At 41.0% G+C, this 12,752-nt stretch overlaps 1 protein-coding gene across 1 annotated transcript; it reads left to right on the top strand.

Annotated features, from left to right (window-relative positions):
- The first annotated feature begins 13 nt into the window (after nt 1-13).
- On the top strand, nt 14-12,752 carry ercc8 (excision repair cross-complementation group 8). Its single transcript, XM_034595976.1, has 13 exons — nt 14-378; nt 1,057-1,152; nt 1,674-1,775; nt 2,324-2,447; nt 5,394-5,475; nt 6,416-6,484; nt 6,569-6,635; nt 7,832-7,935; nt 8,737-8,861; nt 10,069-10,266; nt 11,618-11,713; nt 12,280-12,361; nt 12,394-12,752. The coding sequence occupies exons 1-12, from the start codon at nt 302-304 to the stop codon at nt 12,343-12,345; spliced, it is 1,206 nt and encodes a 401-aa protein (XP_034451867.1). The 5' UTR covers nt 14-301; the 3' UTR covers nt 12,346-12,361; nt 12,394-12,752.

Here is a 12,752-nt window from a genome sequence, read left to right on the forward strand (position 1 = left end):
GACGTTAGGTTTTCCAAAATGGCCGCCCGCTGAAGCGATGCTACCACAAAAACTAGCCGACGTTGGTGTAAAAACTAACAGAAAACACCAAAAATAGTATTGCAACGATATTAAAATAACATATCGAAGCACCGGGTAGTTTACATTAGAGTATAATGCGGTGGCAGACGCATGGAGATTGATTTATGGATTTAAAAAAACCACATCGTTGTAGCTAACGAGCTAGGTTAGCCAACGGTAGCATAGATTAAAAGTAACCTTACTTTAAATTCAAATAGGTTTTTATCTTCACACTGAAACGATGCTGGGGTTTCTGACGGCGAGGCAGACAGGACTGGACGATCCTCTGAGACTGCGACGAGCTGAGTCCACGAGAAGGTGAGAGACAACGTTATTATCTCTACCTTTATAATAATGTATGGATGATAATGGTATTATCTCGTTAAATACAACCTCTGTTATTATGCTGCATATGTTCCCAGTCTCCTGTGCATACATACAGCTAAATGCAATAGTCAAAGTAGAGCTGGGTCATGTGGCAAAACATTATATCAAGATAGACATGTTCATGTTCATAAATGTCACATTATTGCTGGTTTTAAGTTTAGAGGCTGATTTCTTGCTCCTGAGTGAAGGTTGTGTAGTTTTAAAACGACAAACACCTGATAAACAGCAAAACATTTGATAAATCTGAGGTACATCATTTATGTGTTGTCCTCTCTGCACAAGCATTTTATTGAAATTGGGCTTTTGTTATGTTGCTGTTGATGGAAATTATATTTATGTGATCTTGATATTGTTTAACAGCCCAGTCATCGGTTTAAGGGTATGCTTTCAGGAATAATGCCTGTATGGATTAGTTATTTTAATTTGTGCAATAAACAGAATTTTGGGCAATATTTGCAGCTTTAGCTAAATTATTTTTACTTTAAGTGACCGTCACCTTTTTCTGCTCCAATATTTAGATCTTCCCACACTCATGTTTCTAAAAAGATTTTATATTGAAAATGTGTGAATCAGTGATGTAGATCTTTTCCTCTTCCTGTATCTCCGAAGGGTCCTTGGTCTGGAGTTGAATCCTGACAGAGATGTGGACCGAATCCATGGAAATGGCATCAACTCTATTGACATTGAAGCAGTAGAGGGCAGATAGTAAGTCTTGGTTCACCCCAGATCTATAAATGACCACATTACTATAAAATACGGACTCATCAATTTCAAATGCCACATGTCACTGAATGGGACACTGCAAAAATTGCAAGCTAACAACTGCAGTAAGTTGTTTCTATACCTGGGAAACATTTAAAACATTTTAATACATACCTGTGCAAACATTTTTAGGTTTGTTTTTCCATATCTGACCCAGAAAACAGTAAACACAAGTTTGAATCAGACCAAGCCTTCTGTTATGTTTAATCTGTAACAGATTATTGCAGATGTTTTCTTTCCTACAGATAATTAGAGGTCTATCATTGTCTAAAAAATGTCTAAATCATTGTCTAAAAAATCAATGATAGACAATGATATTGTCTATCATTGATTTTTCATTGAAAAACTCCATTGCCTAACCTTTCTACAGTGTTCCAGACACAAACATTCACAGACCTCAGTTATGAAAAGCTGTGTGAGACAAAATAATGCTACTTGTGAAGTTCACCTATTCTGTTGTTTAGCATGTTATCTGGAGGTGCAGATGGAGTGATCGTTATCTACGACCTGGAGAACTTCAGTGGGAAACCACAGTACACCTGCAAGTCCGTCTGTACAGTCGGCAGGTAAATGTTACTCCATTTTCTCATTCTGTCCACTAGAGGGAAGCATTGCACTGACTTAGTTATTCTAGGACATGTCTTTTCACTATATATATTGTAATGTTCATAGAGGTAAAGTGAGCTGAGTAAGATTTTTTCTTCACACACCGGTGACGTGTCTGTTTTTAATGGCACCGTAAACAGAAAACACCATATTGAATATGTTTTTGTCCACATTAAAATTTTTATCAAAATATCCAATCCATATCAAATGTGGCCTCAGTCTGAACAGTCATCAGATTTTATTTGTTGTTGCTCTATGAAACATTTATCTTGGAGACGTGCACCAACGTGGCTGAAAAGAATGTACAGTCCACACAGGACACATTTGTTTGTTCTTCAACATTTCGCAGTACTTAAATGTGCTGCCACGTTATAGTACTTAAATTTTTAAGAATTAAACAGGAAAAGCAGAGCAGATTTTATGAAAGAATCCGTTTCAGTTAGGATGTCTACATGGGTAATTTTCTGCTTACAGTTCATCCCTTTTTCGTTTTTTTTTGCCTCTGTAGGTCTAGCAGGTATGTCCACAAATTCAGTGTCGAGACAGTTCAGTGGTATCCTTACGACACAGGCATGTTTGTCTCCAGCTCCTTTGATAAGACCATGAAGGTCTGGGACACAGAGACACTGAAGGTAAGACACGTTACCTACATACAAGTTTATTCCATGGTTCATGTGAGGGATACATCTGTACAAATACTTCTCCTGCATATAATATGTAAAGCTGGGATGGAGAAACTTTACTTTAAAATATGCTGCAGTCCAGTATAAACACACACCAGAGAGTTAAATCATTATCTCTTTACAGTGTCAACAAATATACAGTGTCATAACACAAACTTCCTAAAGGTAGGATTTACTGCACAGCAAAGGGATTTTATTGCATTCAATTGTATGATAATTATTGTTGCAGGTAGTCTATACACATATCAGAGGTTTTTTATTTTTTTTACAGCTTTGCCACCCTGTCTTTCTTTTGGCTCTTTTCACTATCTCTTCCCCTCTCTTTCTTATTTTCTGCTTCATGCTCTCTACCTTTCTGGGCCACATAGTCCCATATGGCAGGCTCTGAGCTGTGCTAGAGTTACACTGGCATCACGGTTACCTCAAAAGGTCAGGCAAGGGACAGAAAAGAACCAACCGACCTTTCATTTGTTTTACTCTCTGTGTTTCTCTTGCTCCATCCCCACAAATACACACACATACATACATACATACATACATACATACATACATACATACATACATACATACATACATCAGTGTTTCCCCAGTGTTTTTTTTTTGTTTGGATGAATCCATACCCCTTCAGTAGAAGACTTTTTAACAGTTGTGACACAAAATGGTTACAGAAAACATTTCATGCAGACTTTTTTTTTTTGTTTGGATGTGGTAAACTGGAGCTCCCAGAGTGAATCCACACCCCTTCAGTAGAAGACACGTATATGCGTGTCCTCATTTAAAGGAATAGCATTTCTACCGTTTAAAGAATCTGCTCAAAGAGGAGAAGAATCTGGACATTCTGCCGTTTTTTTTGGACATGTGGCTTTCCATAGAGGCGGCGATTCTTTTCTCGACCTCTGGTTCTTTTCGATAAATGGAAAGCAGCAGCGTTTCTGGACAGTCCCACATCTTACACAGGTCCTTGAACACGGCCTTGTGGAGGACATTGATTATATCTGGGGACATGTCTAAGTCAATGTCTTGGACTTCGGGCCATGTTTTTTCAAACAGGTATTGAGCGAGGTGTATTGATTCATCACACAAGTTCACTTTGGACTTTGCATACACTCGAGTGACGAACTGGTCGATGACGAGATTGACATACATCTTTTTGCGGGGCTCTGCCCGTTCCGTTGCACTGTTGATCTCTGAGACCGGAGATCCTACGATGGGCTCAATCTCCATTAAAGCGGAGGTCACCCTCTTGGTGTAGTCACCGGCCTGTTTTGAGAACCACCAGTTCATCAATGGCAGGAAATTGATCACTCTCTCCTTTATGTCCGCGAACATCTTTTTGTGGGACTTAGGAACAGACACTTTCGTGACTTCAGCTGGACTCCCCACTGAAATGTCAGTTGTGACGTACCTATAGAGGACATCGGTAAGGACAGGGGCGTTTGCAGGTGAAACTCTGTCCTTGGTCTCTGTCAGAAGCAGAGACTCCACACTATCCATCAGAGACTTGACTGACTCACTGCTCGGGACTTGGCTCTCCTTACTGAACTTCTTCCTGACTTGTGTCCCCATCTTGAGCATCGATGCTGTGGCCAAAAACTTTGCAAAAAGCTTCTTGATCCTCTTCCCCACTCCTTTCCAAAACTTCTTGTTGCTCTTTGAGGATTTGGAGCCTCTACTCGAATCAGATGATCTGACGCTCTCCTCTTCACTAACTATCTGATAGATTTCATCTGCAGCAGCTTTAAACTCCAGAGAAGATTCAGATATCAGCCCACTCAGGTCAGATTCGGACATTTCGTCCATAAAGGGCTCGATGATGTCGCTCACCTCTTTCCCGATGATTTCCTGGACGGCCTCACTTGTCCTATAGTCACTGCTGCGGACTGATGATTCTGAGGATGTTCGTCTGTCAGAGCGAGAACTGGGTGATGAAGAGTCAGTGCGTGAAGAGGTTGGTTTCCCCCTAGGGAACTCGTTTATCAGCTCAAATGTCTTTTGACTGCGTAGTTTCGGCTTGAACGAGCCCTCGATGTCGCCGGCAGATTTCTTCAACACTTTGCAAACACAATTGACCATTTTCTCAAGTTTGTTGGCTGTGGTCTGGTGACACTGTGGCAGTCTGGTGGAGCATCCGCTGGTGGAGCATCCGCTGGTGGAGCATCCGCTGGTGGAGCATCCGCTGGTGGAGCGCTCAGACCGGCGGGAATTGACCCTCTCTGTCATCTCCTCTGCAACCAACTCAGTGAGTTGATCCAAACTCACAGACTTTTTTAAGCTGCCCGGTGCTAAACTCTGATGGAGAGCGTCTCCCAGACTGGACTGGACACTCTCCGCAGTAAAGGGAAAGTCGCTGTGTCCATGTGCTGTGAGCAGGTCTGAGGACACAGACAAAGTCATGTTCAGAAGAAGTTCTGCCAACAGAAACCTTGTGACGTTGTCTGGTGTTTCTGATTTTAACAGTTCCCACTGCTCCGCAGTCAACTTGGTATAAAGATCCTCAATCTGCATGCGAATAGTTTCAACTGTCATGCTGGGAAGCTCCAATGCATTAGACGTATCCATGGTGACAGATGGGGCACAGAGAGGCTTTTTATATTTGCTGAAGAATTTGCATTGTAACCACCACTTCTGCTTGGGGTGAGCTGCCTGTCTAGCTCTGATCTCCTGTACTCCCCCCCCCCCCCCCCCCCCCCCCCCCCTATACTTGCTTTTACTGTTTTTTATCTAATTCACTCTGCAAACTCCTTCTCTCAACAGTGGATCATTTTTATCACTGTTAAACTTTAGGGTCATGACTTTATTTAAAGTTATTGTTGTATGTTTTATCAAAAGATTTTCACGTAGCGTACAAACTTTTAACGTCTCTCTCTCTCTTTCTTTAACTTCATGATTCTTCAGCCTGCTGAGGTCTTTGAGTTTGAGGGCAACGTCTACAGCCACCATCTATCCCCCATCGCCAGGAAGCACAGTCTCATCGCAGGTGCGTGTGTTTAAATGCACTCACAGTTTTTTGTTGATGTAAGTGATGCAGGACAAACAAGCTGGATTACCCACTGGCATTTCTGTCACTGCATGCCTTGAACTTGGGACAACATTTTTACTAGTTACCCAGTCTGTCATCAGTTTGTACTTTCGAAGTACACCGCAGAACCCGCCCCTTACATGGCTTTTACCTCAGGTTATAAAGTACATATAACATTTACCTGGAGTGAACAGAAGATGTTCAAAACACGTTGACTCAGGTTCAGTCACATTTCTGTGGAGAAACTCTAGATGCTACTTCACCATGTCGCCTAGCAGGACCAACAGGTTACTCATGCCTGCTGAGTATGTGTTCACAATTCTCCCTGTCACTCAGTCCCTTTGACACACCTATTTCCTAACCTGACACTATCACAATGCCTAAATGTATTATTTTCCTCAATGTGTCGATCCCTCTCCCAAGAGTTACACATGCTTGTCAAACAGGTTGCATACTTTTAGGGAAAACTGCTTTTAAGGTAATCTCTTCCTAAAAAGCAACTGTAGTTTATTAATTCAGCAATTTTAAGGCAATTTAGATTTGAACAACAATCTAATCATCTTCCTTGTCCAAATACTTCATGTATACATGCTGGGTGTGTTACCTCATGTTTATAAAAAGTTGATATCAAAGAGTTTTCATATTTACCACACCTTATCTGTGAAAACCTGGGACACCAAGTTTCAACCCCCTGAGTCACTGCTCTTTTGTACAAGTAGCAGATTGTTCTGGCTCTTTTATTGATAACATTGATAAGTAGGAATGTAAATATAACTGGGTGTTACATTTGAGATTTCCCCTTTTAAGTCTTCCTGGTAATTTCTTTATTTTAAAGATATTATAATAATACTCTTTCAGATCACATCCCTCAACTTACTCTTTGTTTCTTCTTTACCAGTTGGCACCAAAGAACCTAAAATCCAGCTGTGTGACCTGAAGTCTGGTTCACGGATTCACGTTCTTCAGGGTTAGTTGACGAGATCACTTTTCCCTCTGTTTTATTCCACACATATATTACTAATTGAAAAACGATGACCCTTTTCCCCTTCAGGTCACAGAGCAGAGGTACTGTCTGTGCGGTGGTCACCCAGATATGAGCACATCTTGGCCACTGCCAGGTAAGAACTCTTCGTTTCAGTTTCAGATTGTGAAATGATCACCGAGGTTTGCCCTCAGAGCCTTATCAAAGAAAAGTGCCAGGTACAGGACAATCCCACCATGTTGTGTCCCGGCACTCTTTGTCATCTCAGCTCCTGGCCATCTGGCCATGTTGCAACCCTGAGTCAATGATAATGGCACCACAGGCTAGCAGATAGGCACTGTGGCACTCTAGTCGTCCTGTCATATGGTAGATACAGTCCCCACCTGTTTTATGCTGCACTAGACCTGCTAATTAACCCGCTGGGATCAGTGTGTTGCTGTCCCCGCAGACTGTAAGTGATTTTGAAAACAACTGGCACAGCGAGATCCAAACATAAAAGTGTTTGATATAAGCTATTATGGAGTAGCATGTTAATTACTGTTGAGGAATGTTTGACCATCCTCACACATTACTGTATATGCCACCATATATTATGTATATTGTATATTACATTATATCTATACAGGAGAATAGTGCCTGTCTGTCTCCACACACACTCCCTCCTCTCCAAGCAGTACCCAAGGTCAGGTTATAGATAAAGGACCAACCAACAGCACATTGTAGTGTCTACGCTTAGGGACTTTCACATCTAACTCAGATGCCCCAGACACGGAGGCATCACCTAAGGATACAATGTGATTTAGGAATGCATATTTAGACTTAACTATCCAATAGGATGCGAACACCTACATGTAACATAGAGAGTGACAGCAATTCTAGCCATTCATGGATGTGCTGTTAGAATGGGTAATGCAGTTAGAGGGAGATTTACTGGGATGCTGTGGGAGACATCTTGAGTCTTGGGGGTGACAATTGCTCATGTTGCTCTGTTAGCGTTTGTATATTGTTCCACCTTCGGGTTTCCTTGATGCATCAAGTCTACATTAAATCCTTCAGCATAAGACATCAGCTGCTGCCTGAGTTCTCCTTTCACCAGCTTTCAGAAAACTTCCATAACAATTACCAACAGAATACTCATTTTAAACACTGTTTTACACACACTGCTGTGTTATATAAAATGCCACCAATCTGAGCGAACAGTAAATTGTACCTATAAATCCCTATTGCAATTGTAAGCTGAATATTTATACATCATATTGCAGATAGTTTATAAGAACATATCTGTCATCAAGCGAGAGCAAAACCAACAACTCCCCAGATTCTCTTTCTAAGTGCAGACAGCAAGGTGAAGGTATGGGATGTACGTCGGGCCTCTGGTTGTCTCTTCACTTTGGACCAGCACAACGGAGACAAGTCGAAAGCCTCCTCTGAGGCAGGTACTGTTACCTCCATCCTTTTCCTTTCTTTTTATTTCCATCATCTTTTTTATCCTGAGTGTGCAGTGCTGATGTTTCCACCTTTGTTTCGAGAAGAAAAAAACATGCATTGACTTTAAAGGGAGACAGGACAGACGTTTCTGTCAGATGGATCCCTGGGGTGTAAGACGCTGGGTAATGATTTGGGATTTAGCTTGTATGCAGATGTGTTGCATCACGTACGTTTTCCCCTTCCTCACCCTTATTCTACCACTCACTGTCCATTTTTAAAGTGATGCTGCACAGGCACACTATATACAAATGGAGCAGTGCCTACAACTTCAAAATATAATAAAATATAGTCCCAAAGAATTAACCTCAGTGGTACCTGATGCGTTTAAAAGAAATGATATTTGTCGAAATAAAGGCAGTTTTACAACAACATTTAGCTCTTGTTGTGATGTGAAGTATTTTTCAGGTTATTCAGGTTGACACAGACTAGGTTCGTCTCTGGTGGACAGGTGGACATACTGCACAATCCGTATCTGTTTTCTTTGCCTGAGGCCATGTTTGTCTTAAAGCCAGAGGGGGCCTTTGCTTACAGGAAACCGGTTTGCAACTTAAACTGTTTATCTTAGCTTTACTGTGTAATATTATAGGAGAGAGGGAGCTTTAACAACCAATGCGCTAACAGTATGTAATGTAGGGGTGTGTATGAGATGTGACTGGGTGGAAACAATGTGCACTGACCAACCTTTAGCATGATGCAGGAGGTATTAGGTGACAAGGCATTGTTACCGTGTCCTACCTTTCTCTAACTAGTAAACACAGCCCATAATGGCAGAGTGAATGGCCTGTGCTTCACTGGGGACGGCCTCTACATCCTCACAACTGGGACTGATGATCGCATGAGACTGTGGAACAGTGCCACCGGGGAAAACACGCTGGTAAGATGTATGAGTGAGGGCTTTGTCACATTTGCCTTTAAATAACCAGCTTTTTGAATAACAAGTGAATAAATGCCCAAAACATCCCACACAATGCCCTCCAGTCTATTTTTTAGAACCTGAAGAAACTGTTTGCTACAGACGTTTTTTATGTTATTGTCCAATTTGGCACAAACTCTGACTCAAAGATGAACTCATTGAATTTAGCGATCCGATCCAAGGTCAGTGTCACCATGACCTCATGTAACATGTTTTCGTAAAAGCCTCGGGGTCCATATGAAAACAAACCTATAGCACAGATACATACCCTTACCCTAAAGCCTGGGAAAGCTATGCTGTGGCCCTGGGCTCTAACATGGTTTCCTGTTCTAATTTCCTGCTCTGCTGCCTCGAGCCGCAGTTGCCATGGGGGACATTTTTCTATCTTCAGGCACAAGACAGCTAGTGAGGGTAGATGACTCTCTCTCCTAGACAAAGGTCAAAGATGGTTTATGGATGATTTGGTGGGAGTTTCTGGTGCACATTTCACAGACATGACATTAAGCCTAGAGGTTCTACCCCTACACACCTGTTAATGTGTTTCCTTGTACTTGTTTGACCTGATTTAATTGTCTCTGAAAGGAAACGACTGAAATTAATATATCTACAGTATATTTATAGACTTACATACTCTTGCATTATTGAAAACTGGTGTTTTGTGACAATTCCTGACCTTTAAATTATTTATAAGTGTTTTAAATAGGAACATTATGTAATATTAGCATCACTGAATGTTACTTATGTCATGTGTGTGTAAGTGTTTAAGAGAAAATTATATGAAGTGCTGGGTATGCCTTTAACAAATTCTGAATGGTTTACAGAAAGTAAAGTTTAACAGGAGCTATTCTGATTATGTCAACTTCTTTACAGGAATCTTAGAGAAACATCCTTGACCCAAAGTTTAAATTAGGTTATTATGTTACTGACGTCCAGTGCAGAAGAATTAGCTTCTGGGCCAGCCATGTTACAAATGCTGCACTATTTGCCTGGAGAACTGTAAGTTGTTCTTCTGATTGAGACATGAAAGTTAACAATAATGGGACGAGGTTCTGGTTTCTTTTTTGTATCATCACCAGCTTCTTATCTATCCAGGAAACCATCACACATTGTTTCTTATAGCAGGAAGTTTTGATCCGCTCTTTCATTATCTGATCTGTTTGTCCCTCAGGTGAACTATGGAAAAGTCTGCAATGAGAGTCGTAAAAAGCTCCAGTTCACCGTGTCGCGAGGCTGCAGCCCAGAGTTTGTGTTTGTGCCATGCGGCAGCTCCATCGCAGTCTATGCCCTCCACACAGGAAAGCTGGTCACCACGCTCAGGGGTCACTACAACAACGTCGACTGCTGCGAGTTCCACCCAGACTACCAGGTGACACTCCCTGCCGGTGTCTAGTTCCTGCATCGGGCCAGCATACAGTGCTGCCTTTGTCTCTCTTTCCTACTATCTACTTCATTCCGTTCTGTTGAGTTCAGATCAGTTTGTCTCTCTCACTCTCGCAACTGTTTTTCTCTGGTGTCGGTGCAGCAGCAGCTCTTAGACATTTGCAATCTCCATGTCAGTCTCAAATCAGCCACTGCCCCATGGACAGATAACGTGGTAAAGTCAACATTTCCTGAGGTTCACTTAGTCACTATAAATGCAAATACAGGTGTCCACATTGTGAAAGACAAGTTAACAGATGCTTATCGTCCATGTCCGAGTCAAATACAGGTGATACTTTGGTTTCACTATGATCTGTAACAAATAGTCGTCCACTTGAGCTTGTTGACGTTTGAGGATTGCAGCGATTGGTGCTTTATTTGAGCTTTTTTCACTCCGTCTGCAAATGTCAAACTTTAACTTACTCTTCATTTCATGCTGCGTTATATAAGGCAGTGAGTAGATTGCTTGTTTTCCAGTTATGTCACACAAAATATCAGTAAATTATATGATGTACAGTAACTGTTTTTTTCTTTTATAAAAGTTTCTGTATTTTCACAATACAATGTTTTGTCATGACCCAACAGAAAGAAAAAAAGTGCATATACACAGGCTGCTCACAACAGCTCTGTGAGATATGAGTTTTCAATATTTTTTGTACAAGCTGTTGGCTAAAATCAATAATCTTCTAAAATTCCCTGACATGTTTATCATGCTGCTTATATATATTTATATATTATTATATTTATACTTTGATATACTTTAAATATGCCTTGAGTTTTGTATGTCTACTCACATAGTCTTAAATTGTAATAACTTTAATAACTATCTGTTTTCCTGTTCTATTGTTACTGGTTCGATAAGTGTCTGTACTAATCTTGTGTTGCTGAGAAACACCTTAATTATGAGGCAGCTTAAATCATTCATAATCATCACAAACTCAGACGGGTTCAACCCACACCCTCGTTATTGAGCAATCCCAGCATCCGGTGACATACACAGGTATTAAATGTGTTAAGGATGTAAGAATGCAGTTCAGCAGCTCGTCACCCGGGAGAGTCCTGAAAATGTGTCCTCGTTTAAGCCTCTTCTCTGTTATAGACTGATCTGTCCCATGGCGCTGACAACGTATCGCATGAGCTCATTCACATTGTGTTGACAGTCCTGAGCTTATCAATTATCTGTACTCCTGTTGTTAACGCTGATTTTCCACTGGTGCGAGTGTCCTTGTTTGTAAGTGAAGGGCCGTATCAATGTGTGAACTAAAACTCCGAGCTGATGTGTCCTTGTTCCTGTGTAGGAGCTGTACAGTGGAGGTAAAGACTGTAACATCCTGGCTTGGGTTCCTGTTCTTCACGCCTCAGCTGTGGAGGACGAGTCAGAGTCAACAAATACGGTACAAGCCAAAAAAAACAACTGGAAACAATAATAGGGACTGAGTGATAATTTGCGGAGTCTGATAACACTTTATTTAGGTGTAATTTGTGTAGTTTCCATTCCAAGGCCCACAGTATGAACTTAATTGATTGGAAGTCTCAATATTCAATCAATATCTATTCAACTTTCGTTTTGTTGCTCTGGCCTTTGTGTCAGAATCCAAATCATGCACAGGCGGTGTGTCATCTGAGGAATTCCAATTCGGTTTCGTCAGTGTCCGGAGAACAGTGATGCTCCTACAAACATAGGAACCCTGTCACTTGTTGTCAGCTCCGTCATGTCTACATTGTAGCAGTGCTTATTAAATCCCAAATGGCTTCCTCTCACTCTACCGTTTCTGGTTTTTCTAGTTGTAACTCAGTTGTCATCACTCATGTACAAAGTTTCTTTCTACTTTACACGCGTGTTGGTGGTTTCCCCACAGTGTGTACCCATTTGAGCTTGTGATTTGTGTGCATGTGTTATGTAATTGATCTGTTATTATTTGAGATTTGAGATAAAGCTGAATGTTTTGATTCTTTACAGGGAGCTGCCAACCCGTCTTCAGGGAACCCTGCCTTTCAGGATGCATGGAGCAGTGATGAAGATTGATGCTGACGTTTTGTGTGTGCGGGAAAAGTGGACACACGCTCAGCGGAGTATGGAAACAATTTCACATCTTTCACAATTAACTTAAAAATGTGCACTGTTTCATTCATTGCAAAGATGAAGGCCTTAAAAATATGTGTGATTTGTGTAAATAATTGTCCAGCTCTGTAAATATGCACAACGTCATGAGTCATTTTAGTTTTTTGTATATTTTGATATAACATTCTATTGTTCTTTTGCAAATTTGTGTTTGAATGTCAAGCTAACCTGATGCTTTGTTGTACCCATGGGGGATAACTGCTATCGTTGGTTCTTCTTAAATGTAATTCTACACCTCTCACACTCTATATTAGAATGATGTTTGTTAAAGAGATATTATAGAGTTTATACAGAGAGATTTGTCGGGTCTT

The sequence above is a fragment of the Hippoglossus hippoglossus genome, chromosome 9, assembly GCF_009819705.1.
Source record: "Hippoglossus hippoglossus isolate fHipHip1 chromosome 9, fHipHip1.pri, whole genome shotgun sequence".
Taxonomy (NCBI): domain Eukaryota; kingdom Metazoa; phylum Chordata; class Actinopteri; order Pleuronectiformes; family Pleuronectidae; genus Hippoglossus; species Hippoglossus hippoglossus.